The 14645-nt window shown below is 38.8% G+C and overlaps 1 protein-coding gene across 5 annotated transcripts in view; it reads left to right on the top strand.

The window, feature by feature from the left end:
* The first annotated feature begins 7731 nt into the window (after positions 1–7731).
* clmna (calmin a) overlaps positions 7732–14645 on the top strand; it is a 42665-nt gene continuing 35751 nt past the window's right edge. For all 5 annotated transcript variants that reach the window (XM_028439006.1, XM_028439005.1, XM_028439004.1 and 2 more), the window contains exon 1: positions 7732–7911. In XM_028439006.1, the coding sequence (XP_028294807.1) occupies positions 7827–7911 (85 nt within the window). In that variant the 5' untranslated portion in view covers positions 7732–7826. The remainder of the gene's footprint in view (positions 7912–14645) is intronic.

Genomic DNA, 14645 nt, shown 5'->3' with positions numbered 1-14645 from the left:
AGTCTGGACCATTCCAAAACATCAATCTTATTGTGGTGAAGCCATTCTTTAGTTGATGTGGCTGTGTGCTTAGAAGCCCAAAGGTTTTGTGCCAACACTGCCTGATATTTGAAACTGTTCATAATTCCTTCCACCCTGACTAAGGCCCCAGTTCCAGCTGAAGAAAAACAGCCCCAAAGCATGATGCTGCCACCACCATGCTTCTACTGTTGGAATGGTGTTCTTTTGGTGATGAGCAGTGCTGTTTTTGTGCCAAATATACCTTTTGCAATTATGGCCAAAATGTTCAACCTTGGTTCCATCGGACCATAACACATTTTCCTACATGTGTTTGGGAGACTTCAAATGTGTTTTTGCAAAATGAAGCTGGGCTTGGATGTTTTTCTTTGTAGTCCAGACATGTGAAGAAAACTGGAGATTGTTGTCACATGTACTACACATCAGTACTTGCTAGAAATTCCTGCAGCTCCTTCAATGTTGCTGTCGGCCTCTTGGTAGCCTCCCTGACCACTTTTCTTGTCGTCTTGTCATCAATTTTGGATGAACGTCCTGTTCTTGGTAAAAGTCACTGTTGTGTCATATTTTCTCCACTTGATGATGACTGTCTTCACTGTGTTCCATGTTATATTTAATTCCTTGGTACCCTTCACCTGACTGATATCTTTGAACATTGAGATCCCTCTGATGCTGTGGAAGATCTCTGAGGACCATGGCTTATACTGGAAGATGTGGCTACAGAAATGTCAGGAAAAGCTACTAGAACATTTGAACTTGGTTTGGGGTTAATCAGAGGCACTTTAAATGGTGACAGGTGTGTGCTTGTGAGTTTGAAAGTGATTGGTTCAATCTGAACACAGCCCCGTCCCCAGTTATGAGGGTGTTCACACTTTTGCAACCTCATTCTCTCAGTTTTTTTTATTCTTACTTCACTACCCTGAAAGGTTTCAGTTTGTTTTTCAACTGCATTGTACAAGTTATAGGTCACATTAGAGGTGGAAAATGTTGTGAAATGATTTATCTTGGTGTCATTTCACAAAAACCTGGGGTGTGTAGACTTTTTATATGGGCTTCCAGTCATAAGGGATGAACCCATGCAACATCTCCACAGAGCTAGTCTCTGTTTGACGCCCCTGCCCAACCTGATATTCCATTGAAGAACGAAGCAGCCCAGACAATGATGGCGCCCCTCCACTGTGCCAGTAGAAAACATCTCAGTGTCCATACCAGCCTGTCATTGCCTGATTTCGTTAGATCTCAGAAGCTAAGCACGTCTGGACCTGGTTAGTAGCTGGATGGGAGACCACTGAGAACTAAGTGTGGAGTGAAAGAATAATGTCTTAATTCTGTAAAGTGCTTTGAGTGCCTATGATAAAGCTCTATATAAAACCCAATGCATTATCTCCTCTTCACCAAGGTCCCGTGTAGCGACGGACAGTCACTAGAACCCTCTTTTGTTTGCGTCTAACACTTGACTTTTTAGTTCCATAACCCTCAGGATTTTAAGAAGTTTAAAATGACTCTCTGTGCCCAACCTCAGCAGCAACAGCTCGGTGTGAGAGGTGTTGCTTATGCAGCTCAACAATCCGACCACGTTCAAAGAAAGCTTTATCGTCTTTGCCATTAGAGGTCGTCACAGTGTGAATACCTGACAGAACATGACACTGAATCCACATTCTGATTTTTGTTTTAAAGGCTGTGGTCTTAAACTTTTAATCAGCTGATGAACAGCCTGTTTCAGTTTTATTCTTGTTTACAATAAATTGCTTACACACATTTGTAGTTGTCTCACTCCCATTTCTTGGTTTTTTTCATTCTGAAACTCTACTTAGAACCTTCCTAAGATCCAACATTGCAAAAAGTAAATTCTTGCAATATTTCATGTGGTCTTATATTTTTGATCAGGGGTCTATATTATGTATTATAGTAAACTCAGGCAGTGGAATGTTTTGTTCCAACCTATAAAGATGAGTTGAGATCAAACTGCTCCATGTTTGGGCCCTTAACTGTTCCGTCTGAGTTAAAGTGGACAGCTTTTCTCAGGTACTGTTTCAGATAGGATCACCAAATTCGGTGTGTGGGTTTAGGGTATCAATACCTTGATGGAGTTTGAAAATGAGAAGCGTGCACCCATTTTTTCCAGGGTTATTGTGGTTGTTCCTTTTTGGCGTGGGATGTTGATGACTACGTCTTCTTGTTTTATGTACTTTGACTTTCTCTGCACATTTTACCCAACCTGGTCTTTCACCATTTATCAGCCGCTCTCCACAGCCTGTGCTCTTCCTCCCACTCAGTGACAGATGCTTGGTTCACAGGGAGCTGAGTTCTGCTGACTCATGTGTGATTCACTGCTACAAAATAGCAGCAGCACCAGTGACACCAGTAGCTATCAGTCCAGTATTAAAACAGTGTCCAAATGTCCAAATCTTACTTTCTTTAAAGCAAATGAAGGAATATGACACAAACACCTGCTCCAATAGATTTAAAAATGCTGCAAATCACGTCAATTTCATACTGTAACATAACCTGTATTATTACAGTAAAATATAATTATTATCAGCCCAACATCCACTTAAGAACATTCAGACACTGTTTTTCTCATCATATGAAACCTCTCTATTTATTACATTGTTTAATTTTAGTGGCTGTGACCAAAGGAACTCATTTCTAAATAACAAATATGAAATATATTCTGCAAGAGGTTTGAAATCTCTATTGTCAAACATATATTATTATTCTCTGTCTACAGACAGGCAGCACAGGAGTCAAATAATGCAATGATTCAGTTCTACAGCTGAGGTAAGGGTCAAATATTAAAATCTGTATTTTATTATTTTAATACAACTTTATGGATCAGTGGAGAAAAGAGAGAGGTTTAGTTTAACAATCTTTTCTTTAAACAAGGAAGGATTTTATACAATCAACGTTAAGTTTTCCATATTAGAAAATAACCATCGTTGAACGAGTACATGAATCTCACAGGAACAGCATCTAAACCCAAAACATGGGGTTTTATAGACTGTCAAACGTTATAACAGATCAGGGAAGAACAATGTCTGTATTTTATAGTCAGTAGTTCTACATTAGGAGAGCAGTGACATGAGACTAGCTCACCGTTGTTGCACCAGTTGTTATTGATGTAAATGTAAACACCTCCGCCCTCATCTCCCATCTGGCATTTAAATCCAGCTTCAAGAAGTTCAGTTTGTTCTCCAGGGAACAGACATTAGAACGCAGGATGGAAGGAAGCGGCGTTATGTGAGGATTAGCTTTTAGCTTGGTTGCTAGCCCCGCTCCTGCTTCTGATCACACCGCTTACGTCTCCTCCGCTGGCGGACACCGCTGGTACGAGGCTTCGCAGGTTGCTGGATGTAGCCAACGTAGCAATCCGAGGATCGAGGTCCAGAGTAGTCACATCTAACGGACTATAGCTGATTGATTTGCCTGAATCTAGGATTCCCCGTATACTATTTTAGAGTAACTACGCTGCAGGGTCACTGTGAAATGATTAGAACTGAGTTATTTGCCAATATACAAAATATCTTTTGCTAACGCGAGCCTCTGCAGCCCCAGCCGACCTCCAAACTTCTATAAGATTTAAGATCTTCCACTGTGTTAGGCTTGGTGAAATCCAGGTAGTTGATAATATCAGGATACATAATTGACAGAAGACTCTTCGGGTCGTCATTTATTAAAGTCTCTTGTGGATCTGTACCATCAATAAACCACATTTTTTCCAAATATTGTGTCCTTTCCTGTGGACCACGTCCTTCCTGTAAGCCTTTGCATCTATAATTCATTTGTAGGAGCTTTTCTGAGATGTATCCATCACAGAGTTTACCTGTAGTGTCAACATCTGCTTACCTCCAGCATGGCCACGCATCGGGGTTACTGCCTAGAAAGTGACGTCGGTAAAAACTCTCTATAGGCTGAGAATGGAGGTTTGTGACTTCTGGTGGCTTTTTACATCACTGTTAGCCCCGCCCCTCCAATAAAAAACTATCATCTGTGTACTTTACTATCTGTGTGAGTAGGGTGGACTGAGATAATTGTGAATTAAGAGGTGTAGTGAGCATTAAGTAGCTAGTTAGCATAGCACAGATTGTTCTTTGGAGGTTTTCTAGTATAGACTGGGCGTGTCCTAAGTGTTCTAGGAGCCCCGCCCATAATCAAGGCATTTTTGAGTTTCCCCCCAGTGGCAGGTCAGCAACAACCTGGGGGTTTAGTTTTTAGTTTAATCTTTTCCTTCTGATAAACTTCCATCTTTGCCTGCACAAAGATAACATTTAACAACCTCCCTTTTCTCTTTTTCAATAAACATTTATTCTGTGAATAAACTTTGAAAAGACTCACGAGATCAGTGGTTCTCAAACATTTCAGCCCGCGAGCCCCAAAATAAAGGTTCCAGAGAGCGGGGACCCCCACTGTCACTGAAGGTGGTTGAACATTGAAGAACATGTGGAGACAGGATCATCTATAAGGGGGAATAAAGGGTAGGGTTTTTTGGGGTCCATCCATAAATTCAGCAAAACTATGGTCTATTGTTCTATGAATCTGTGATAACCATATTTATTTATTTATATGAATAATATCCACTATTATCCAAGTATTCTATTACATATTGTGCCATAGTATATATTCATCTTAAAGATATAAATACTTGTTTTTATCAGAAATAAAATGGGTTAAAAGTGATCAAAAGTGTGGAAAAGGCAGTGAAATGGGATTTTAAAGACCACAGAAATTGGATAAAAAAGGACAGAAAAAGTGGTAAAAAAAAAGTGTCAATATTGGCTTAAAGGTGGCAGAAAAAAGTAGAAACAATTAGTTTAAACTGGCAAATAATGGGCATGACAAATTGTAAATGTGGTTAAATTAGCAAAAATAAGCATGAAATATAGTGAAATGAGGTGACAAAGTGACAATTATGGGTCAACATATGCAGCATCAGGTGGGAAAGGGTTTGCAAGTTCCAAAAATGTCCTGAAAGTGGAAAAATGTGCAGAAAAGGCATTGGAATTTGATGGAGAAGTGGCAGAAATTGGAGTAATGTAGCAAAAATGCATTAAAATTAGCTAAATATGGCAAGAAAAAGTGACGTAAATAGGCTAAAATGTGGCAAGTTTGGTGTAGTTGCAGAAAAAGGGTAAAAACAAGCAAAAATTGTTCAAAAAATATTCTTAGTTTCTTAAAGGAATCCGGTGACCTTCTCCCAGTGTCCTTGAGAACCCCTGAACTAGAGCGTTGTGAAAAGTGATGATAATCACAGGAGGTGAAGAAAACAGGAGGTGAAGAAAAAGTACAGAAGAGTTTATGAATGACACAAAAACATTCACTGATGTTTAAAACACCACTGCTCTGAAAAAATAAAAAATAAAAAAAATAAAAAAATAAAACACCACTGCTCATCTCCAAGCAGGGCCGGCCTTCCCGACAGGCAACCCAGGTGGCTGCCTAGAGGCGGCACCAAATTACACCCCTCAATTTTTTTGATTTTATTGTTTTTAATATTAATTTAAAAAGGTACACTAAACTTGAAACACACCTTTTAAAATAACTGTACACGTTTTCTCTTAATTGAATATTAATATAAAAAATCTGCTAATAATGGTGGCCTAGTGGTTAAGGACGCTGGGCTTGTAATCGGAGGGTTGCCGGTTCAAGCCTCACCTGGGCCGTCACTGTGGGATGTTGAGCAAGTCCCTTAACCCCGAACTGCTCCCCAGGCGCCGCAAAATGGCTGCCCACTGCTCCTCAGGGATGGGTTAAATGCAGAGGACGAATTCCATTAATGTAATAACATTACATGGCCAATTAAAGGCGAAAGCCCCCGATTTAGATTTAGATAAGTATTTATTACTTGAGAACAGCTACGTACGGATAGCCACTTCAATTCCAGAAACACTGGTTTACCCAGAGGTGTAAAGAGTACTGATATATCCTACTCAAGTAAAAGTACTGTTACTTGTACTCAAGTAAAAGTACTGTTACTTGTACTCAAGTACAAGTATAATTAAAAAGTAGCTCAATTAAATAGTACTCAAAGTAAAAGTGAGTTACTTCCACCCCCCACATTTATTGTTGGTAATAAATCTTGTCACGTTCCCTTGCATACAGTAAACATCTCATGTATAAAACCAATCTTGCACAAATGCGACTTAATTTATTTTCCACAAGGCATCTGTGTGAAATAAAAGGTTTGCCAAAATGTACAATTCTTATTTTCTTTAAATAAAATAACACCAATGAATGAAATTCAAAGTAAACATGTATAGCTACATTTATATGAACTCTAAAGCTGAGAACATAAATAACCATCATTCAATGCTGTTTTGGCGTTGTGCATTACGTTCAGGGGTGTAAAGAGTACAGAAAAAATCTACTTAAATAAAATTACTATTACTTTGATTACATTTTACTTAAAGTAAAAGTAAAGTTACTGGTGTCAAAATCTACTCGAGTAAAAGTAAAAAGTAGCTCACTTAAAATGTACTCAGAGTAAATGTTACTTAGTTACTTTTTACCTCGGGGGGCACAAAAACGCTCTGCTCTGAGTCACACACCAACCTAATGCTCTATAAACACAGCCACAAAAACAAAGTTAGCTTGCTAAGCTAACATACCTCTGACAAAGTGGTCGCTACAGAAACGGACATCAGCAGACTCTGCTCCTCCCAACCGCAGACGTAGGTTTAAAATCCACTTTTTACGGCGTTTGTTCTGTGAGCTTTTTACATTTCTCACCTTTGTGAACGACAATCTTTGGTTCTCTATAAAATCTCTTTCCTTTCTCTGTTAGAACGATTGGAGCATCCGTAAACATGGGCATTTTGATGATTTCAGACGACAGATTCTCTAGTTTCCTGCTCTCCATCAGAATTTTTCGCTCTCGCTTTGTCGCGACGCATCAATGTGAGTGACGTCATGTGAATCAACAGAACAGGACATAGACATATACACATGCTATTGGCTGATCCTAACAACAGCTCTAGGGTACGTTCAGTAGCACAAATGTAGCAGACTCCCGTCTGTGTGCGGGATTTATTTTACTCTAACGGAATCTGTTTCAAATGTTGCGAAGCACTGCTACTTGAAACTAAATGTACTTAAGTAAAAGTAAAATGACAGGTTTTAAAAAATACTCAACAAAGTAGAAGTACACAAAAAAGCTACTCAATTACAATAACAAGAGTAAATGTCATTCGTTACTTTCCACCCCTGATTACGTTTAATCTGATTGGTCGGCTATGATGTGATGTTTATGTTTCACAATGTCCATTAATCATTTTAAAACAAATAATAATATTTTACTCAGTAACGTTTGGGTGCAGAAATGTAACAAATGACTTTACTTCTTTTAAAATGTACTTTAGTACAAGTAAAATTACTGATTAAGAAATATATATGAACTGTTAACGCAACGTAAGTACTAGTAATCCGTTACTGTGTTGAGCTGATTCCCAAAAAGCAGAGGAAAGGATGGTAACAAACTTTGCTCACAATCTGTTTTTAGTTTGAACAAAATAATCCAAAGGAGAAATTCCACAGATAAAGTTCAGCAGATCAATGAAACAACTGAAAGGATCGATACCGGCCCTGTGTTTACTTGGTATCGCACGCCTCCTTGTAACGAGCTTTCCCATTGGTCAGAGAGGGACAGATGAGCAGGAGGGGGCGGAGCTCAACAGCCTGCAGTGTGTCCTCTGTCCGCCAGGGGCCGCTGTGTGTGTGACGCGGTAGAGCAGCAGTAGTAGTGAGTGGTGCTGGGACAATAAGCGGCTCTCTGTGCCTCTCTGTGCCGCTCTGAAGCGCTCTGTGGCCGGCTACAGATGGCTGGGCCCCCGTGGGGAGACTGGTTCGAGCGGGAAGAACTCATCGGACAAATCAGCGACATCCGCGTGCAGAACCTCCAAGGTAGGACACACGGACACGCGCACACACACACTGACCGGCCTGCACGCACGCTCTGCGGTCCTCAGGTCCTGGGACAGCTCTGCAGTCTCCCCGGGTCCTGGGACAGTTCCTGGGGTTAAAGGCTTCTCTGCATCCTCTGCTCACAGGATGATGGACTCAGCACACATTCACAGAGAACATGCAAACTGTGCCAGCCCATCGTGCACTGCCATGGTCAGAGTGGATTTAACCCAGTGGTTGCCAAACTTTTCACAGTCTCGTGTAGGGCTGGGCAATATATCGAGTTTTCTCATTTTTCAACATAGAAATGTAAATATCTCTATTTTTCTAACTTCTTGTTATTCATACAATCACACAGTACACATCACATCATGGTCAATCTGCTCTTTCCATAAAAGGAGCAAAACTGTGGATTTTTTCACCCACGCATCTAAAATTAGAGACTACTGACAACGCTTTGATAATGGGCTGAAAAAACAACAGCGTTTCTCACTCACCCGTGTTGGCTCTGCCCTATAACTAATGACTGTATTTAACTTTAAATATTGCTCTTCTTTTTCTAATGTACAGTGCAGTGCATATTTCCTCTTTACTTATTTATGATTTCTGTTACTTTTGGCCTTTTTAAAAGCCTCCTGTGGACAGGTGTTGTAAATTAGCACATGTGCTAAAACTCAAAACAATACACGTATACAATATCTGATGCAATTCAGATATTTATATCAAATAAAGGGAATAATAAATACAAGTATTGAATATTATTCAAAGAGGGCAGTTAAGCAGTGTCAACATTTTGTATTAAAATACTCCTTTTATTAGTTACTTCTCAGAACAACATTGAAAAAGTCAGTTAGATGTATCACTGAGTGTGTTCCCCTAAACAAGCCACACTACAGAATTCACTCACACGTGCTGTCCCTTAGAGGGGAAGACGACTAAAGTGGCACATATTGTGCAGCCATTTGTTCATAAATATACTTGTGTGGCATTTTTCATCTGCAAATTTAACCCAGAATAGCCTTTCTGATAAAAATATATAGATTGATATCGTATATCGCCATTTTGAGAAAAAATATTGAGAGATGAGTTTTGGTCCATATTGTCCATCGGAGTGTGACGATGTCTCAATACGGCAATATGTCGCGATATTTTTCCGCACGATCGATTATCGATATGCTAAGTATTTATTTATTTTTTTTCATTTCATTTTCACTAAAATGTGCAGGTACGTCTTCACAGAAATGTTGTCACTGTTTGTTGAAGGAACCAATATATTGTTACTGAAATATTGCACTATAATGATGTCACTGGTAAGAAAAACCCTATTTTTGGTTTAAATTGGTATGTTGACACTTATTTACAGCAATGTTGCACTGAAATGGTGTCACTGTTCATAGGACACTTACAATACAATAGAAATGGTATTTTTTTACTTAAACTTTTTTTTTCTTGTTATGTCATAGATTATTGTAGATTGATTTCTGACCAATATATCGATAATCGCAGTATCGTCATATCATGAGACAATCGTTATCGCGAGCTTTGTATCGTGTATCGTATCGTATCGTGAGGTACCCAGAGGTTCGCCCAGCTCTAATTACGTATTCTTTCAGACATTTAACCTGAAGCTACAGTATATACGCCCCTACTCTTTCACACCTTTAATGTAATGTCATATACATTGTATCCCTACAGTGATATTTTTCTATCCTGTTGAGGATAGGTACACATTATTATTAACATAAATACGTGGTGGCAAATGGCATCAAGCACATTTGGCTAGCGCAAAACAATGTAGCTATTGCCATATTTATGCTTTTTTGACGAGAGAGTTTCCTTGTCACCTATAGAGGGCAGTCTAACAGAAACCAGTGTGTTATTAGTGGCAATGCACGGAGGCTCCTGACTACTGGTCATTTTCTATTCTAGTTTACAATGTCGTTTTTATTTTTATTTACCTACCCCCTATGACAATTTGAGGAGCCCTGGGGGTACCCGTACCCCGCTTTGGGAACCTCAGATTTAACCAATGAGGGACGTTGATTCTTTCGGATCCAATCATGTGCTGCTGTGTTGCTGACTGTGCACTCTAAGGTGGTTGGTTAAAATAACTTTAAACATCTTTAGGATGATGAACTTTATGCAACTAGTCAATCATCTGTGCTGTCCAATCAGGATGCACACATGCTCGATGCCACCCCTGTAGCTCCACCCCTTGTTTTTTTGACGTTGTTGTCAATGACTTTGTTCTATTAGTATTTAATAGATTTTCTTTAAGGCTTGTTTGTCTTTATTTTAAAGAACATGATAGCAGAGCACGTTAGGGCAACTTCTGCTGTTTGGACTTGGTGAGCAACTGTTGCCATGGAAACGCTCAGATATCTGTTTCGTTATATCGTCCAAGCGTGTTTTATTGTAAAGTTCAGATCTGAGCTTCCATTTATCAACTGTGTGCAAACTGAACAAGAGGAGATGAAGCAACAGACTGTACTCTACAAACTCAATGAGTATATGTACTGTCTACTGTATACTATAAGAATGATTACGATGATGAGCGTTCTCACTGAAGTATACAGTATATTTCAAAGTTTCCCAAGATGCATTTGGAACCTATGACAAAAACCTGAATCACACTGAGGATAAATATCTCTTAAATCAGAACTAAGTAACTTGTGCTGAAAATGGATGGATGGATATTTGTGTGTGTGCTGCCTAACAGAACGCTGGGTTGCGAGTGTGTGTGCGTGCCTGTTGCCGCGACAATTACTGCCGTAAAGCAGTACGTCTTGCCACCGGGTCAGAGGCAGGAAAGTTGCAAGTGTAGTTTTCTGACCAGAGACAGGAAGGGGGGGATGTAAGACCCCCCATTGACCCCATAAACACTTGTATTATTAATGAAAGACAAGAAGAGGTTCTTTTATTTTTGAAAAGGGGATGTTTGATTTTTAGCTTGAAGTCGGTCCCAGGACGATTTTACATTTTCCTCATAATGCATCATGGGACGGTTGAGTATGACTAGTGTGCCCACCGACCGTGCATACTTAAAAAAGTCCCCATATAGTACACATCCATTTATTTCTCACTTATTCTATCTTTTCATACTATCTAATGTGAAAGCACTACATACTCATTTAGACGTCACACAGTATGAGTAGTCCGGGAGACGTGGCTCAGTGATAGAGTGGGTCGCCCAACAACCGAAGGGTTGGGGGTTTGAATCCTGCTCTGTTCAAGTCATTGTGTCCTTGGGCAAGACACTTCACCCACATTAAAAGGTAAACTTGTATGATGCCGACACCAACTTCTAAACAGAGCTGTGCACGAGGAAAACTGGGCTCGTGCACGCTCTCTCGCACTCGTTTACTAGTCGTTCCCTCTTGGGAGCAGGTTGAGTGTTGCATGTGCATTTTTTCAAAAAGTGGAGAGGGCGTTTTTTTTCGTCCTCCTCTATACCCTTAAGTTGTTCAATTCCTAAAATAGTGACCACATAAATCTATAAAAGTGCCCAGTATGTTTTATGAGATAGTTTAACAAGGTTTGATGTGGTTCACTGACACCTAGTGACCGGGTGTTTACATGCTATGCATGTTAGTGCAATTAAATGGTTTTTATGTTAAAAAATGTAATTAAAAAAATCAATTAGGACATTATTTTGGATCAATACTATAATTGTGCGGTGAAATATTGAGATATATCACCAAATGGATTTTATTCTTACGCCCTTATTAGACAGTGAAGTTATTTAAACAGAGAGAGAGAATGGAACCACACAGAAATGTTCAAACTTTGAAACTCAATGGATAGGTGTGGGGGAGAAACTTCAAAAATCGATTAAAAAAAAAAAAAAAAAAAAAAAAAAAAATGATTGCAAGTCAAACAATACAAGTAGAAAAACAAAACCAAAATAACAAAAAAGAACAGACAAAGTTGCATATATTAAACATTTCTTGTAGTGACTGAGAGTTAACTTTTATTTAGGTCATTTTATTAATGCAAGTTTTTTCTTGTACAGTTTGTTTCTCACTGACTTGTTTAGCATGAATAATTGTTACCTTTTGTCTTCAGTTGGCCTTTATGTGATTACATCATTGGTATCAGTTTATTTCAAATTATCTTATACAAACTATTGTTTTGATGCCATAATTTTTTATCAATTTTTGAATCGAGAATCGGTTTTGAATGGAATCAAATCGTGACACACCCAAACATTAACATCCCTATCAATGGAGGAAATGAGCTTCCATGATGTAAATGAAAGCTCAGATCAGCGAGCGCTCACTCCACACACGTGCACATCAGTGATGCTGCTCAGAAACCCAGAGAGTGAAACAGGAGAGTGGATCCACTGGTTTGTGTCTGAGTGGGAGGAGCACGAGTCCCACTCACTCCTTATGTAAGGCCTTGGAAACCAGGCGTTTATCTTTATTATTCACGTTAAATGGACACAACCACCTTTCCTTCAGCTCTGCAGGTTTGACTTGTGCCAGCAGCTTTATTGACACAGTGACGTAGGTCAGCTGTTCTCAGCACATGACTCGTCTCATCAACATTACATGGTGTGTTTAAAGGAAACAGGATAAAGCTGGAGCTCTCCCATTGGCTCACCAACGCTCATGATCTAAGCAGCTTCAACTGAAGCATGAGTGACTGAAGCTGTTTCTAAAATAAAAGTCATGTTTCTTATGTTTCCACAAAGTATAAATGTGCTTTGAACGTGTTTCCATTGAAGGTTGTTTCTCGGAACTAGTTTTGTAGTAGTTGAGACTGAATTTTAAAGGTCATTTTGACTCTGTCTCGTCTCGGACTCGGGATTTTCTCTCAAGACCGTTTGAGACCAGCACTAATTCCTGCTATTTTTAAACTGTTTTATAATGTGATAATAACAAGGAGAAGAACGGGATAAAACAATCCTTTATTCATTCTTTAATCCACCCCGTATAATGACCACAACCATCCTTAGTGTGACTGTGCGTGTGTGTGTGTGTGTGTGTGTGTGTGTGCGTGTGGCTTTGGTTTAAGTTTGGACCACGGAGCGGAAAGGAGATAGAAACTAATCAACGGTAAAAATCGGGAAAATAGTCACCATGAATAAATATTAGCTCCCTGGTAAAGACAGTAGATCTAACAACTGGTAAAATGATAAACTACGGGGACGCATTTACTCTACCTCTGGGTCCTAGTGCCTGCCGTCCAGTGAAGCCTGTTCTGTTTACCGAGGTCCGTGTGAAAGTCTGCATGTTAATGCCTCCGTCCATCCACTCTTTTCATTATATCCATGTCTTTTAAGGCTTTTATTACATAGTGTCGGCTGTAGTCAGGGCCACCGCCATCTTGGATTATGTCGTCACCAGAGCGTCATCGCCGCAAGTCGCGCAAGCGCAGAATGAGTCAAATAACTGTAAAGAGGTCTTATATTAGTCTATTTTATTTTTAAAGTGGTGTTTTTTGTGTCTTTAGACTCCAATTACGTATTTGTATATAATATGTTCCCTACAATATAAACAGGTTCACAATATAATTATTATTTATAGTTTCTGTTTCCACTGTATCCAGAATAATAATAATAATTCTCAACAAGAACTATTGATTGATTTGTCACATGACTGTTCCAGGGTTTGAGTTTGTTTTATTTAGTTTCACCATGTTATTTCTAGGCAGAAATGCTTTTAAACACTTGCTGTACATTCAGCTGACATAAAAATCTTGTTTTCAAATATGTACAATAATTCTGAATTTAACAGTAGCAGTTTTAATATTTTAGTAAATTTTTTCTCCATCAAATGTATTTAAAAGAAACTAAAATTAAAGAGAGAATGTTATTTAACTGTCGAACCTTGTCATAATTTTATTTAAATATTTTTTTAAATAAAAAAAAAAAATGTATATGGTCTTGTCTTGGTCTCGGTGCATTCTGGTCTTGAACACAACACTAGTTGTAACTCTGGTGAAATCTCATCCTGTGAGAATTCTCTGCAGAAAGACGGACGCTCCAAACCTCCTTCCAACACTCTGCATTCCTTTGTTGTTTCACGTCTAATGTGGCACTAATATTTTTTAAATATAATGCTAACAAATGTCTCAGTCTCCCCTTCTGTCCACGTCAGGGGTCACCAACACGGTGTCCGCAGGCACCAGGTAGCCCACATGGACCATGTGAGGGGCCCTCAGGAGCTCTAGTCACCAATGAGCTCCATCTAAAATCTGATTTACTTTCCAGGATTCAAACCCACAAAGATAAATATACATACTGTATACTTAACCATCTTTAAATGTTTATTTTCATTCTAACATTGTGACAAATGTATTTAGGTATTGCACATTTGGTGTATGGGTTGTGGTGTTATTTATAATATATTAAAACAAATGCAAGATGGATTTTTGTAAAATATGAAATAACAAATGTAATACATTTAGTGAAAAGACGTTTGTTAGTAGCTAGTAATATAGGAAGTTGATCATTTTCTATGAATTGTAATGAAAATGAAACAATTACATAAATTAGGAAAAGTAAAGTGTTTCATGTTGAAACGCAGGGCCGGCCCTAGCCTTTTTGCTGCCCTAAGCAAATTTACTTAATGTCTTAAAGCAAAATCCAAAAGCAATGCAAAGCAGTGAAATCAAAATTTAAAATAAGATATAGACATTTCAGTACAAGGACATTTCTACTGGTTTTACTAGTCAGTAACACAAATCTTAAAACCAAAGAACACAATGTGCAAATAACACAATAGAAT

The sequence above is a fragment of the Gouania willdenowi genome, chromosome 22 (genome assembly GCF_900634775.1).
Source record: "Gouania willdenowi chromosome 22, fGouWil2.1, whole genome shotgun sequence".
NCBI classification, from domain to species: Eukaryota; Metazoa; Chordata; class Actinopteri; order Blenniiformes; family Gobiesocidae; genus Gouania; species Gouania willdenowi.
This window is presented reverse-complemented; position numbering and strand designations above follow the sequence as displayed.